The sequence below is a fragment of the Diadema antillarum genome, unplaced genomic scaffold, assembly GCF_040938485.1.
Source record: "Diadema antillarum isolate AM-2024a unplaced genomic scaffold, OU_Dant_1.0 seq00001741_RagTag, whole genome shotgun sequence".
Classification (NCBI taxonomy): Eukaryota; Metazoa; Echinodermata; class Echinoidea; order Diadematoida; family Diadematidae; genus Diadema; species Diadema antillarum.
In genome coordinates this window covers 108,822-121,979 of record NW_027272424.1, presented here as the reverse complement: position 1 = coordinate 121,979, position 13,158 = coordinate 108,822, and the positions used below count along the sequence as shown (strand labels likewise).

The following is a 13,158-nucleotide window of genomic DNA, read 5'->3' as shown; positions in this document are numbered from 1 at the left end:
AGAGAAAGTCAAAAAGGAGAAGAGTTGAGAGAACTGAAAGTCATCTATTATGTGTGTGCAGGGGGGGGCAGCAGATATCAAGAATAAAAAGAAATAAAGATAAGTTAAAGAGACATGGGGTATAGAGAGGTGGGGAGGGGGATATAGACGGATAAGAATGAGGGTGATAGTCGAGTACAGGTATAGAACTGGCGAGTATGTCTTGCACCCTTTTCACCCGCAGTTTGCAACTCAAATTCTGGTTCATATATAGATGTACAGTAAATGAAACGAAGTGAGCCTAGCTGAGATCCTGGCATTTTGCGTTCAGCAATCGCTTCACGATATACCCTTTCAAATTACAATCGAAAGAACATCCTTGGTGTCAGTGTTTTATCTGCCCCATCTCTTCTTTCGCGCATAAACACCAGCGTGGAGAGCAATAAAGAGGTGATTACGGTTGATTTCTCATAAAAGGAGACTTTAGAGAGTGGGCGAAGGCAACGAGGTCGGATAAGATGAAAGATGCCCGAGTCGCGTCGCCGGCATAACGGGAGTTTTGGAAGGTAGAACTTCGTCACTGCGCGTGGTGGTGTACTGTCCCCCTCCCCCCCCCCCCCCCCGCCATTCGTTTTTTCGTTGCATTATTGGTAATTTACCCATAATGGAGTCGATTAAGAACGAGTGGAAGCTCTTTCTCCAATCATGGTAACTAGGAGTAAGACACCTTTTCCTATTCGCTTACACTTGAGGTAGATACCCGTAAGAACGAGGGGATAAACGGGGTGGTGTGGTTGTTACGTAACCGCTTTTGGCCTTTGCTTTCTTGTCATTTAGGGGGATATTGGCTAACTTTCTTCAGCAAAGGTTGTATCATTGTATTTTTCCCTCCAAAAAAATAAATGAAACAACAACAACAATAAAAATTCTTCCTTCGATCTTGGTATAATGGCTATCGTTTATAGTAACAGGGGACAATAGTGGGATATCTTAGATGACAGCGCATCACCACGATCCTTCCGAATCACCACTGGTTTCCCGTCCAACAGTACACATGAAAATTGGAAATTTATAGAGTCCTTCTTTTATACTCACCTACAATGTCTACCGTTTTTCACGATCCAGGACCGACACCTTGTCTGTCCGTCTTTGTTCGTCATTATCGAGCTTTAGATCTGTGACGCGAACGCTATGACGACGGTTACGTTGACGGATCTCCTCTCTCCCTGCGACGCCGTTGCAAAGTATATACAGTAGCTTTAGATTTGGACACAGTCTATATGGTACAAAGTAAAATGGCGCCCCGTAGGATCATTGCATCAAAAAGCTCTCTGCGGTTGAATCTGAGCGGACGCAAAAATGGCCCAGAACCGACCGTGCAAACTGAGACGACGCGAGATCGAATTTGATAAGCAATTTTGCGCATGCGCCGAACAGTTTTTTTTTTAACCTCCGAACGTCCGCGTCGCGAAAATCTTAATCTTCCTTGTGCTAAATTGCAACTGCATTTTTCTCATGTTTCTCCCCGTCCTTGTACACTCACCCGCTACGGTGATATAGATCCTTCCCCCGTTGGTATACCCTCAAACTGTGGAATAGCCTTCGACTGTCAGTTAAGATATTTGAAAGCAGACTAAGACCCATCCTGATCAGTCTGTCAGTAATTGAGGCTAGGCAGATACGTTACGTGATTTAGTGCGTATTGTGTTCGTATACCGAAATTAAGTACAATATATAGACCCACGTCTGTTACTTCAGCGCGGGGGTGTTCAGTATATTTTCCTGTCTTCGTACAGAGCCTCTTGCGAATGTTCTGTATTATTGTTATAACTTGAAATGACGGATCAATCAGCATTGTCAAAAACACATTATTCGAAGGACGTGAAGTTGGTAAATAAGTATCGTACATCATGCTATTATCATGAGATATCATAAAACACTTTCTTGAAAACAGACTAACGTGGCATATTCTGTTCTAAGTAATGTGTTTTGGCGAAGACGTTAAGAATGTTAAATTCAATTCAATTCAATTCATTCATTTTCATTCTCATTTTTCTTCCAACAAAACATAACACAGAATGATTCAGGAATTATATCATCAGCATAATACATTAGAATGTGCGAAACGAAAACTAACAAATTTAATGCCCATACATAAAGGGTAAATCCAGTCCAAATATAAGTTAGTCTGATAAAAGAGAGTAAAATCTTACGAGTTCAACAGTAAGTATTTGACTGAAATCGGATGAAAAATAAGGAAGTTATGACATTTTGAAGTTTTGCTATTTTCTGGAAAACAGTTCTTGTACAGTGGATATGAATATTATACGCAAATGAGTAAGCTAACCATGTCATACCCTCATAATTTTCCAATGATCGCGTACCAAAAAAAAATGACGAAAAATCCATGTTTCTGGATATAATATGATGTTATTCCTGGTTGAATAATTTCAGAATAGTGATCAGCTAGATATACGAGGGTTTGAGCCTCGGGCATAATTGCGTTTGAATGAAGTACTGGAAATTTCAAAGTTTTATGAACAAACTATATGACAAGTTGTGAGGGGATGACATGCTCACTTTGCCATTTGCATATTCATATTGACTGTTCAAGAACTATTTTCCCAAAAAAAGCCAAACTTCAAAATGTCATAACTTCCTTATTTTACATCCGATTTCGATCAAAATTATACCGTTGAACTCGTAATATCTTACTCTTTCTTATCAGACCACTTATATTTGGACTGGATTTCCCCTTTAAGACTTTAAACCTGGTTCTCAATCTGGGTTTGCTCTGTGTTAATTCACATGTAATGAATGTCCTTATGAATTTATTGGTTTATTTTGAATCCACCTATTCATATCCTTATCAATTCGATTATTCATCTATTCATTGATTCATTTATCTATCCAATTATCAATGTATTATGACAAATTGTGTATAGATTGGTTTTACATAAATATTTATCTATTCATGCTTTTCTTATTCAGTTATTTGATTGGACGCGTAACCCTTCAAAATTGTTTTGTTGACTTGCTTGTATTTTCTTGTTATAAACAACAACAAAAACAAACATGTAATTACTTTGTTTTTTAAAATCTAGTTACTTGCTTACGTACGTACCCCTTTCAGGGCGCTAAACTTACAATGGATGACCCATGTACTTCTAACATAAAATAAGAATGTGGCCACAGTGCGGTCAACAACACGTGCGTGTAGAAAAGGATCTCATCTTTACGAAATGTCAAGTTGTGACGGGGCTGTGTTCGTGAGATATAAATGGTGCAATATGGACTGCGATAAAAGGTATATCACTTCGTGGTCATCGTTTCATGATAATATGACTCAACATTCCGTCGAATTGCATACTAGATCAAGTCCATCACCCTTGATGGTTAAGTGCAACATCTAGCAACTTTTGGCAGTATTCCATCTGTTATGATCGAAACCAGTCAAGGAGAAAGAAATAAAGTACAACTTGTTTTGTTTTTGTATTTAAGATGTTGGGATAACACCAGATATGCTCGTGCGTGCGATCAGCGAAGCAATTCGTTTCAGAGCAGAAATTTTGAACATCCAAGATTTTATCTTTTCAGAAAATCTAACGATGATAATTGGATATGGCTGTCATAAAAGAAGGTTTGATAAATTTGATGCTAGAACTTACATACTCTCCAGTGTTTCTCTTCAATAATCGTCTCAACATGTGCATCTTCAAATAATTGAAAACACCCGGGAATTAATTTGCATGTTATTATCGTTAAGATGCCGAGTACGTCTTATTTGTCTCGTCATGTATTAATGATTATACAAAGCTAGATTGGAGCTTTGGTTTTGATCAAAAATATTGAATAGGCAATGATCGTGTTATCGTGCGTAAATCTCATTCACTGATATTTTCAAGCTGCTGTGTCCCAGTGGAAAAGACCCAACGGACTGTCGTCACGAGGTTTCTCGTTCAAGTCCCCGGCCTGCAGCGGATGTGCCCCTATAGGCGAGGTACTATTTATCCTCATTGCCTATGATAGTCACTTGGAGTGGACGCAATACCGTCTTATATTGTTTTGTTTCGTTTTGTTTTTTGTTTTGTTTTGTTTTTGTTTTTTTTTTTTTGCTTAGAATTACATGGATTTACTGCGTCCTTAGCGGCCACCTAACATGAATAAATTGAAAATCAAATTAAAATCAATATCGAAAGTACGAGTGGGCTCCTTGAGGGGGAATGACTTAACATCTACTGATGATGAAGACAACCTCCCCCTCCTGCGATGACTCTGTGATATGGGAGGAGTGCAGCTGTCCCGACAGAATAGGTCCACTGGCTATACCAGACTAGAACCCTGCCTTTTATAGTGAGGCTAATTCACAGCATTGCCATTTAAGTCTCCCAGATCCTGCAGAAGACTCCCTGTAAACTGAAATATCTCTTCATGTCCTTAATACTATAGAAAACAGAAGTCTCCCTGATTTGGGTGTTATTTTAGGCTGTTGAGTTGCATGTAAGACATACGTATCTTCCCGATTGCTCTTTGGAATCTCACTGATCTACTCATGTGAGAATGTTGGCAGTCCTCCATTCATTGTCAGTGGAAAAAAGAGAATGAATTAAAATCTTTAGTTGCGCAATGGCGTACTGATCAAATGTTGCGCTTGACTCTTATTCATATGCATGTATTAAATTACAACTGTTATATAGCTACTTTTTAAAATTTGTGGGTTAATGTTCTTTTTCATTCATTCATTTATTCATTCATTCGTTCATTCATACACACACACACACACACACATACCATACATGCATACATACATACATACATCTATTCATTCATTCATTCATTCATTATATTCACATGGTTCAGTTAGCTACCTATAGTTATCTATTTATTCATCCCTTCCTTAACTCGTCATCATGATCCTACCTGCAGGAATATTGCGGATTGCACACGAATTAGCCAGCAGCTGTACCATGTTCCATCTATGTGGAAAGATAAATCAACTACAAAGAGATTTCTTTATTTAGACATTCAATCACTGAGTTCTGCTAGCGCTTCTGATAACGCCACCGAATAAACCGACTTCATTATAATCGCTTTGCCTTGTGAAATTCTTCCTCTATTTTTGGTCTATACAAACAGATGTCGTCGTTTTGAAGTGTAGACGCTGAACTGTCAAGCGTTCAAAATCAGTATTGACTGAAATTTCAATGCCAAATACCGAACCTCCACAACATTTATAGTTTCCTTTGATATTCACTTCATTAGATTCTTACTTCCGCGGCGACAAAGTCTCCATTCGGCACAATGTGATTCTACATCAATGTGGTTTGTTCTTAGCGGTCATCACCTCGTCCTCCTTTTTCCCTCCGTTGTATCTCGAAAAAGAAAGTCAGACCTACTTCTGAAGGGGAATGAGATGCGAGTTTTGTCCAGGAATGTGCTCTTTGTATTGAGTTCCTTCTGTTGATAATACGTCGTGTACCAAACTAATGTTGAAGGATATATGCCCCCTAAAAAAAGAAAAATACAGCAGAAGGAGATGGAAAATTCTAATCTGAATATTTAAGGCTTCAGTAAGACGCTTTCATGAAGTCACTCGATGAACTTTAATGTTGTGTGCCGTTTGTATGGAAATGGAAAGGGGAATTATTTGCAAGCGGCTGTACTCGGCTAGGATATACATGCATGCAGTTAAGAACCTTCTCTACCGTATATGGTAGAACTTTTTCCGATGTGAGCCGAGACGCAATTTGGGCGCCCCCTGTGCGCATATTGCATAAAACGTTCCCTTTTAGCCTGATAGCCCGGCTTGCATGCGGCAGTAATGGGCAAAACGATTCCACGTCGTTGATTTGATTTCTCGGCGAGTCTCCCGGATGACACAGTACGGTTCCTGGCATCAAGCGCAACCTGGGTTGACTCTAAGAAAACAACAACAAAAATGTGGAAGAAAATGGTTTCTTCGTTTGGTCGTTCATTTTGCTTGTGTGTTTGTTTTTAAGTGTTCTTTGAAAGCGAGATTGATTCGTTATCCCAATTATTTCCTGCAATCTTGACTCAAGGGTGGCACAAAGCATAATACGAGCATGACGAGTGGGAAAATAAATCAGTAAAAATCACCGCTGATTGAAGAACGGGCAAAGTCGATATCCATTACCAAGCAAACGGAATGTTGTGTATTATATACCGGTATCTGAACGAGAACCCCGTGAGCATGAACTGTTTATAATGTGGTATACCCAGTACATACACTTTGTATGCGCAGAAAGCTGCATTTCTGAATATATGGCAAAAGTACTGTGTTATAATCCGTCAACAACCAATAGTAGTGTGTCTTAAGATTCCCGGGGTAGCCCCTTAGCATCCAGGGTAGCTTGCCTCCGACATCGAAGGTAGCCTCTCCAGTATGCTTGTATGAACACTCTATTCTAAATGATCCTAAATATCATCATTATCCCAGAATTTTCATTAGAATTTGCTCAAACTTTAATTGTCCTGATTTCCTAATTTTTCTGCTCTTTTCACAAAAACTAATTTTCATGGTGGATCTCCCTTTTAAATGTAGTCGAAGAGTACTTGATGAATATTTATGGTAGCACAATACCTAGCTTAGCTGTCTATGGAAGGGACGAACATAAGTTTTCAATCGTCTTCATCAATTTTCCTTCCCTTGTCTTGCAGCACAATATGTCCAGTTTTATCTGTTCTATACTCTCCTCTTGTCTATACCCTCCATTCATTTTCTGACATTTCTCTGACCTTTCCCCTGTTTCTTTATCTGTCAAATCTCTCTCTCTCTCCCTTCTTTCTCTAAACCTTTCATCTTGATATTTCCAGTTTCTCCTATTCCCTCCTCTAAATTTCGTTCTGCCTTTCCAACTTATTTCCATTCTTTGTCTCTTTCACTCTTGATACCCATTTCTCTCCATATTTTTGTCATCTCAGTGTATTAATCTTGCCTTAATATCTCACACGTCAAATCGACTGTTCTGTCTCCCCTCGTTCTCCCAGGCGCCAAGACGGTGTACGTGGGCAACCAGGTCATCTATTGCGTAAGCATGGCCCTCCTGGCCGCCATCCGCACCCCGTGGGCAGCGTTCCTCTTCTCCGCCACGGCAGGTATCGAGTACTCGACGCTCTTTACGCTTCCGTTCATCCTCCTGGCCAATTACCACTCAACAGACACGGTGAGCGCTTCATTCATTCATTCATTCATTCATTCATTCATTCATTCATTCATTCATTTAGTAATTCTTTTATTCATGGATATATGTAAACAACATATCCCATGCAGTTGCCAATAGGAACTAAACATTCGCCTACGACGGAAGGAGAAAAAACTGCATAGGCATTGCGTCCATAACGATGGGGATAAAGAAAAATTGGATAGTGATAAAGAAATTTATACTTATAATGATTAGGAGTTCATTGCCAGGTCAAATTGTGTGTGTGCGTACGTGTGTGTGCGTGTGTGCGTGTGTGCGTGTGTGTGTGTGTGGGTAAACGTGTGTGAATATGTTTCAGGCACATGACGATGTAAAACCTAAAAATCATAATGCGGAGCCAATAAGGTTTCCTTATCCTTATACCTATTTTATTGCTCATAAGTTTTGACCCGGAACCGATACTTGTGTTTAATTTGTTCCCCCGTTTCAACACAGAAAAACTGTAAAGAGATTATTGAGAGTACGAAACAATAATTGAAGATATCGCTTCCAGTAAGCATTTAATGATTTCCAAGGTCTTCCACGATTCCTCAATGATCTTCCAATGAATATTACAGTAAGCATGTCCTTCATCAAATTTTGAACTGGTTCAAAAGAGTGTGAACCGATAGAGACCATCAATGAAATAACGAAGCCCAGCGAAGATCCATAAGAAATCAATGTGCTCCGTGTGACAGATTGCTGAAGAACTGTCCCTTAGTGAGTGCTCAATGATCTCTACAGCGTTTCCGCAGAGACAACAGTTTTATCATTATGGATAATGCATGGCTCGACACTAACTTTTTTGTTTGGTGGCCCGATGGGGCCACCAAAATCCTAAATTTCAAATATTTGGTGGTCCGAGAGAAAATTTTGGTGTCCCGAAAAAAAAACCAATAAAAACATTAAAAGTCCTTTTTTTTTGATGAGTCAAATATTTAAGATTTATGATAGTAAGAATTAGAAGTTGGACATATCTACTCATAGGCGGGCCGAGGCGGGCCACCAAATTTGCCCTTTTTTGAAATTTGGTGGCCCGACTTTCATTTTTGGTGGCCCCGGGCCACCGGACCACCGTTAGTGTCGAGCCCTGGATAATGGGATGTTGAGGACTGCTGTGAGATCTGGGCCCTGTTTTATGAAGAGTTGAAATTGATTATAAAGTTGATTTCTATCATAAGTCTATGGCAGCCTGTGTGTTAGGGAAATTTAAAATCGATTAATATGTATTTTGATAAAACAGGGCCCTGTATGCCAAATCTGGTGTTGGGTTGCTCAATAGTATCCGTCCTGATGAAAGAAGCATGACAATTGTATGAATTAATCAGTTCTTTTACCACTGTTGTTGTGGGTTTTTTTTTTTCATGCTGTCCCGTATCGTTGCAGTTCTACAAGACGAGCAGCGCCACACACAACGAAGACGAACTCGACGTTGAAGATAGTAGCAGACAGCAGAAGCAGCCCATCCGGGGCCTCGGAACGGACGTGTCGCTCGTGCAGAGCATGGTGTTCGTTGCGCAGTTCTTCCTTTCAATCTGTATGGGGAGCATAGTGCACGCCGTAGGGAGCACGGTCGCAATCGTGGGTGCTGCTTGCGTGCTAAGCGGTTTGGGGGCGCTAGCCGCAACCCAAGTAATGTATGCCGGGTTATGATACACTCCAACTTTACAGAATTCCTACAGTGTATATCAAAGTGAATTTTAGAGAAACAGAACCCCTTAGTTTATCAGTGAAAAGTGTAAGAAATAGGATATATTCATAGAAGTATGTGGGACATGTACACAATGATATGACAGCTATAATCATGAACACAACGCGAGTCGTACTATACTGAGTAATGGTAATATTTTGTGTGAAAATTTGGCTATAGGTGTAGTAAAACAAAGATGATGAATTAGCTGATAGATTTAATGGGATAAAAAATGTAGCAAAAATTTGAATTCATTTGCGAGATTTACTGATGAACAATGATGTGCGTATGATGTATAAATGTGTATGTGTGTTCGATTGTGTGCGTTTGTACGTGCGTGTGTGCTTGTGTGCGAAGTCCTGATAGGACGTTAAGGAGTACAAAATTTGAACCTGCAACAACGTGTAATGCCAAACTGATGAATTATTACAAAGAGGCTTATCAAAGAACATGACTTTCTCCACAAGGTATATAACTGTAACGTTGCACACTTCGTCGAGTGGTAGGGCCTATGCATACTCAAGTAGCCGAATTGTAGATTGTATGAATGTTTTTGTTCAACGATGTGGGCTGAAAATGACATAGACATTTCTCGATGCCAGAAATCTATGCACTACTTGAAAACAAAGTTTATCAGTCGCTTTCCATTCTAAAATGATATCGGAAATGCTAATAATGCAAATAATACTCTGGCAGTAGAGACACAAACTATAATGGAGAAAATCATAAAACGTTTTGTGATTGTCCCCAATCATGTCAAATATAGGATTAATCTTCATCGGGTTGTTGGCTAATAGACAAAGTTTATGTTCAAACAAAATGGACCACGACGAAATGGACTAATCGTTTCGATAATTGTGCTTCGGCGCTTACATCTGGAAGGGTGCACCTAGGTCATGAGTAAGCAAAATCTTTATTCTCATATTTCATCATCAGTAAAATCACATTAGCTGTTGAACAGTATAGGCAAATTTACACGATTGTAGTACATTGATGAAATCGATAACATTGCACTGATAAAGCTGATGAAATTGCAAATGCTCATCGCAACCCATTATTGATCTTTGTGCAAGGCCTTCGGGGTTTTAAGGTTTCGTCAGAGTCGCTGTCGCAACTTTTGATTTTCGGAGAAAGAAAAACAACAACCTCAAACTCATTGACAGCAAACGCAAGAAATGTCTTTTCTTGCCTAAGGAAATCAGAGCCTAATTTTATACTCGACTGGATATTCAATAACAAAACGGAAAGCCAGCCGGGAGCGTGTCCACATTATGTTTCTTTTGTACTTTATCAATCGCAGCATTAGGGGTCCACATTTCAAAAATGGATGCGAAAAGGTAGAAGTACAGGAGCACAATATACGAATTGGTTAGAAGCCCTCAACAAGCTTCAAGACAAGACCCCTTACCTCTTGGGAGATGCCGAGGTTTCTATTCTTCGTCCGTCCTTTTCTTTTGAAACTGTCCACCCAATTTTTTGATCACATTGCTCCTATTTGAAGAAATTTCCGCGGCGATTCGATTAGAGCAGGCATCGTGTACCGGGCTGTCCAATCGCGCCCAGCTATAGGGTTTCCTGCCGGTTCGTCCCGCTCTCTGATTACTTAATATCAGGTTTACCAATAGAATCTTCCCCTCGACCGCAACCTGTGGTAGAATATACATCACCAAGATGAAAAGTGTCGGAGAAGAAACAAAAAATCTGCACTTTTTGAGGCTGTTACCATAGAACGTGGTGGATAGAGGGGAAGGTTTGGAGAAAAGAGCATCGTACAAAATTTGGCATAAAAGTGACATTTTGCTGAATGAATAATTTATAATGTTGCTTTCAACGTAGTCAGATTTTGGCGTTACGGAGTTGCATTGTATGACATGTGCTTCAATTATGAGTATATATTGTGCTTTCATAATGCGGTAGCTTGATTCTGGAGGAAAATGTGAAAATCAATAAATAATTGTGTATATTCATTGAAAACGACGTAAGTGCTTTTTTCTATAAAGGTGTGTGTGTGTGTGTTCCATGTCAGTGGATAGTGATGGTCATCTACCATTGCTGCCTTTCCTCGCCTTACAAAGCATCATTAACAACAACGAAATCCATTTTCAAGCCAGTTCATTCGTACACCTGTACACTCCTAAACTATTATGCCTTTAGCGAAACTATTCACCCTTCTTTTTCACAACAGCCACACAAGTATAGACATTCACATACGTAAATTGATACCGAAAAAAGGCATAACCTATCAGATGTGCAATCACTAACTATATATCGTAAATACAAGCGCAAGCGCGTGCATACACACACACACACACACACACACAAATTTATTTTTATTTATTTATTTAATGCTAATCTTTTGTCAGGGTATAGCCCATTCATCAATAAATAGTGGTCTCCATGGAGCCCTGAATAATATTGATGAACATATGTACATTAAATAGCAAAACGTATATACAGAAGATAACATAGATACATTGCAAATAATACAGTGTATATTGATTATGTCACCACAAGAGTACACCAGAATGCCGATATAACAATTATAACGCTATTGTGCAGGAATGATTGGCTAGCTCAGAATAAATTTGGTGTGTAACATTCACACGTTTACATCTGCATGCACGCTCCCACATTCCCCAGGAAAAAAAAAAAGATACACACGGATCACAGGCACACTCCACAAAATCACACTGACGAGGTTTTCTTATAACCACCACAAACTGATTGGCTGCGCAAAATCGCATCAGATTCGGATATCGTAATCTTGCATTATTTTTTTTCATGATACCCGAAAAAGCAAAAACAACGGCGGAACACTTCTCTTTAATTTCCTACATTAGCACTTGCAAGATAATAGATATGTGACATATTTTATGAACAGGTGAATTTGAAAGCATGATTTTGATATTTGACAGTTGCGTTTCAATGAAAACACGCACACAGTAGCAATTATCTACGTATCCGTAAAACCCCCCAATTACGGCCAAACTATCCTCACATGACAGATATAATGTTCATGTTCATGTTCATTTGTGTCACACAGTTTTATCAGGCACGCTTTCTGAATATTTACTACCGTACAGTAACTGCTATTCCACATCACAATGCCTGTTTCTATTATGCGACCTGAAAAATATCATTCATCATTCAACCAGATTTTTTTCTCCGAAACAAATGCCGATATCTAGACACCTCCGACGCTTTGCCAAGTTATGGTCTAAATAATCTCAGATCATAATTATCATGTCGATGGCCTTCCCTCCGGTGATCTCTGGGACCATAATTGCAGATATTACGTAATACGATACCAACGCCTTCGGATCTTATGACATCTAATTGTGATGTACATCGTTGGTTGTACCAAAGAGCTACTCAGTAGCTCTTTGGTTGTACAGTACTCTGCATGAGCAGACGGAAACTACCAATGTTCAAGCATGGTTAACCGTGCATGATTCAGCATAATTACTAAATTGTTCCATCGATCCAACTTTAAAATTTCTCTCTATCTGTCCATCTATCTATCCCTTTCTTTTGCACATTTTGATAAGAAAGCAAAATAACATAATACTATCATTATTATACCCTTTTCATTTCATGTTATCTATCACATCTTTTTATTTGAGAAATATTTTCTTTTGGGGGTGATCAGTCTCGGAACATTACCTCGTATAACAATCATGCACAATTCAGCTGGCTATACACGCCTACATCATTTGTGACACAATGTGTATACATCCATACATAAAATTTTAACTCACACGCATATTACGTGTATTATGCGTGGATTGCATGCATAAAATATGGTGCAGGGTAACGGCACTAATCATTACTATCATAATTTGGTGTCATGGCAAGTGAAACGTCCTTGGCGTATGTTTTATATAGGTGTGGAAAAAGTACAAATCATAAAAATAAATGTTTTATACACACATTATACTACAATCTCGTGTCCTTGATGTACGCAACACGTACACACACATACACACACACACACGCGTGCACACACACACACACACAGACGCACACATACACACACACATACACACACACTTACACACTTACACATACACATTTTCGAAATGAAAATTCATTTGCAATGAAATATTTTACACAATGGCCAAATGTACTCTTTAACAAAAAACGAAACGTACAGCAGTCCAGTACAGTGACCCCCCCCCCTCCCCCCGAAAAATGAAAAACAGGCGAACGTGATGATCAGAAGAAACGATATTTTGATAACGACAATAAAGGCCAAATGATTCATCGATACAGCATATCTGTCGCTAT

At 39.2% G+C, this 13,158-nt stretch overlaps 1 protein-coding gene across 1 annotated transcript in view; it reads left to right on the top strand.

Annotated features, from left to right (window-relative positions):
• Positions 1-8,834, top strand: part of LOC139711977 (membrane-associated transporter protein-like) — a 39,102-nt gene extending 30,268 nt beyond the window's left edge. The window contains exons 3-4 of the mRNA XM_071623821.1: positions 6,988-7,163; positions 8,568-8,834. Of these exons, the coding sequence (XP_071479922.1) occupies positions 6,988-7,163; positions 8,568-8,834 (443 nt within the window). The remainder of the gene's footprint in view (positions 1-6,987; positions 7,164-8,567) is intronic.
• The last annotated feature ends 4,324 nt before the right edge of the window (positions 8,835-13,158 follow it).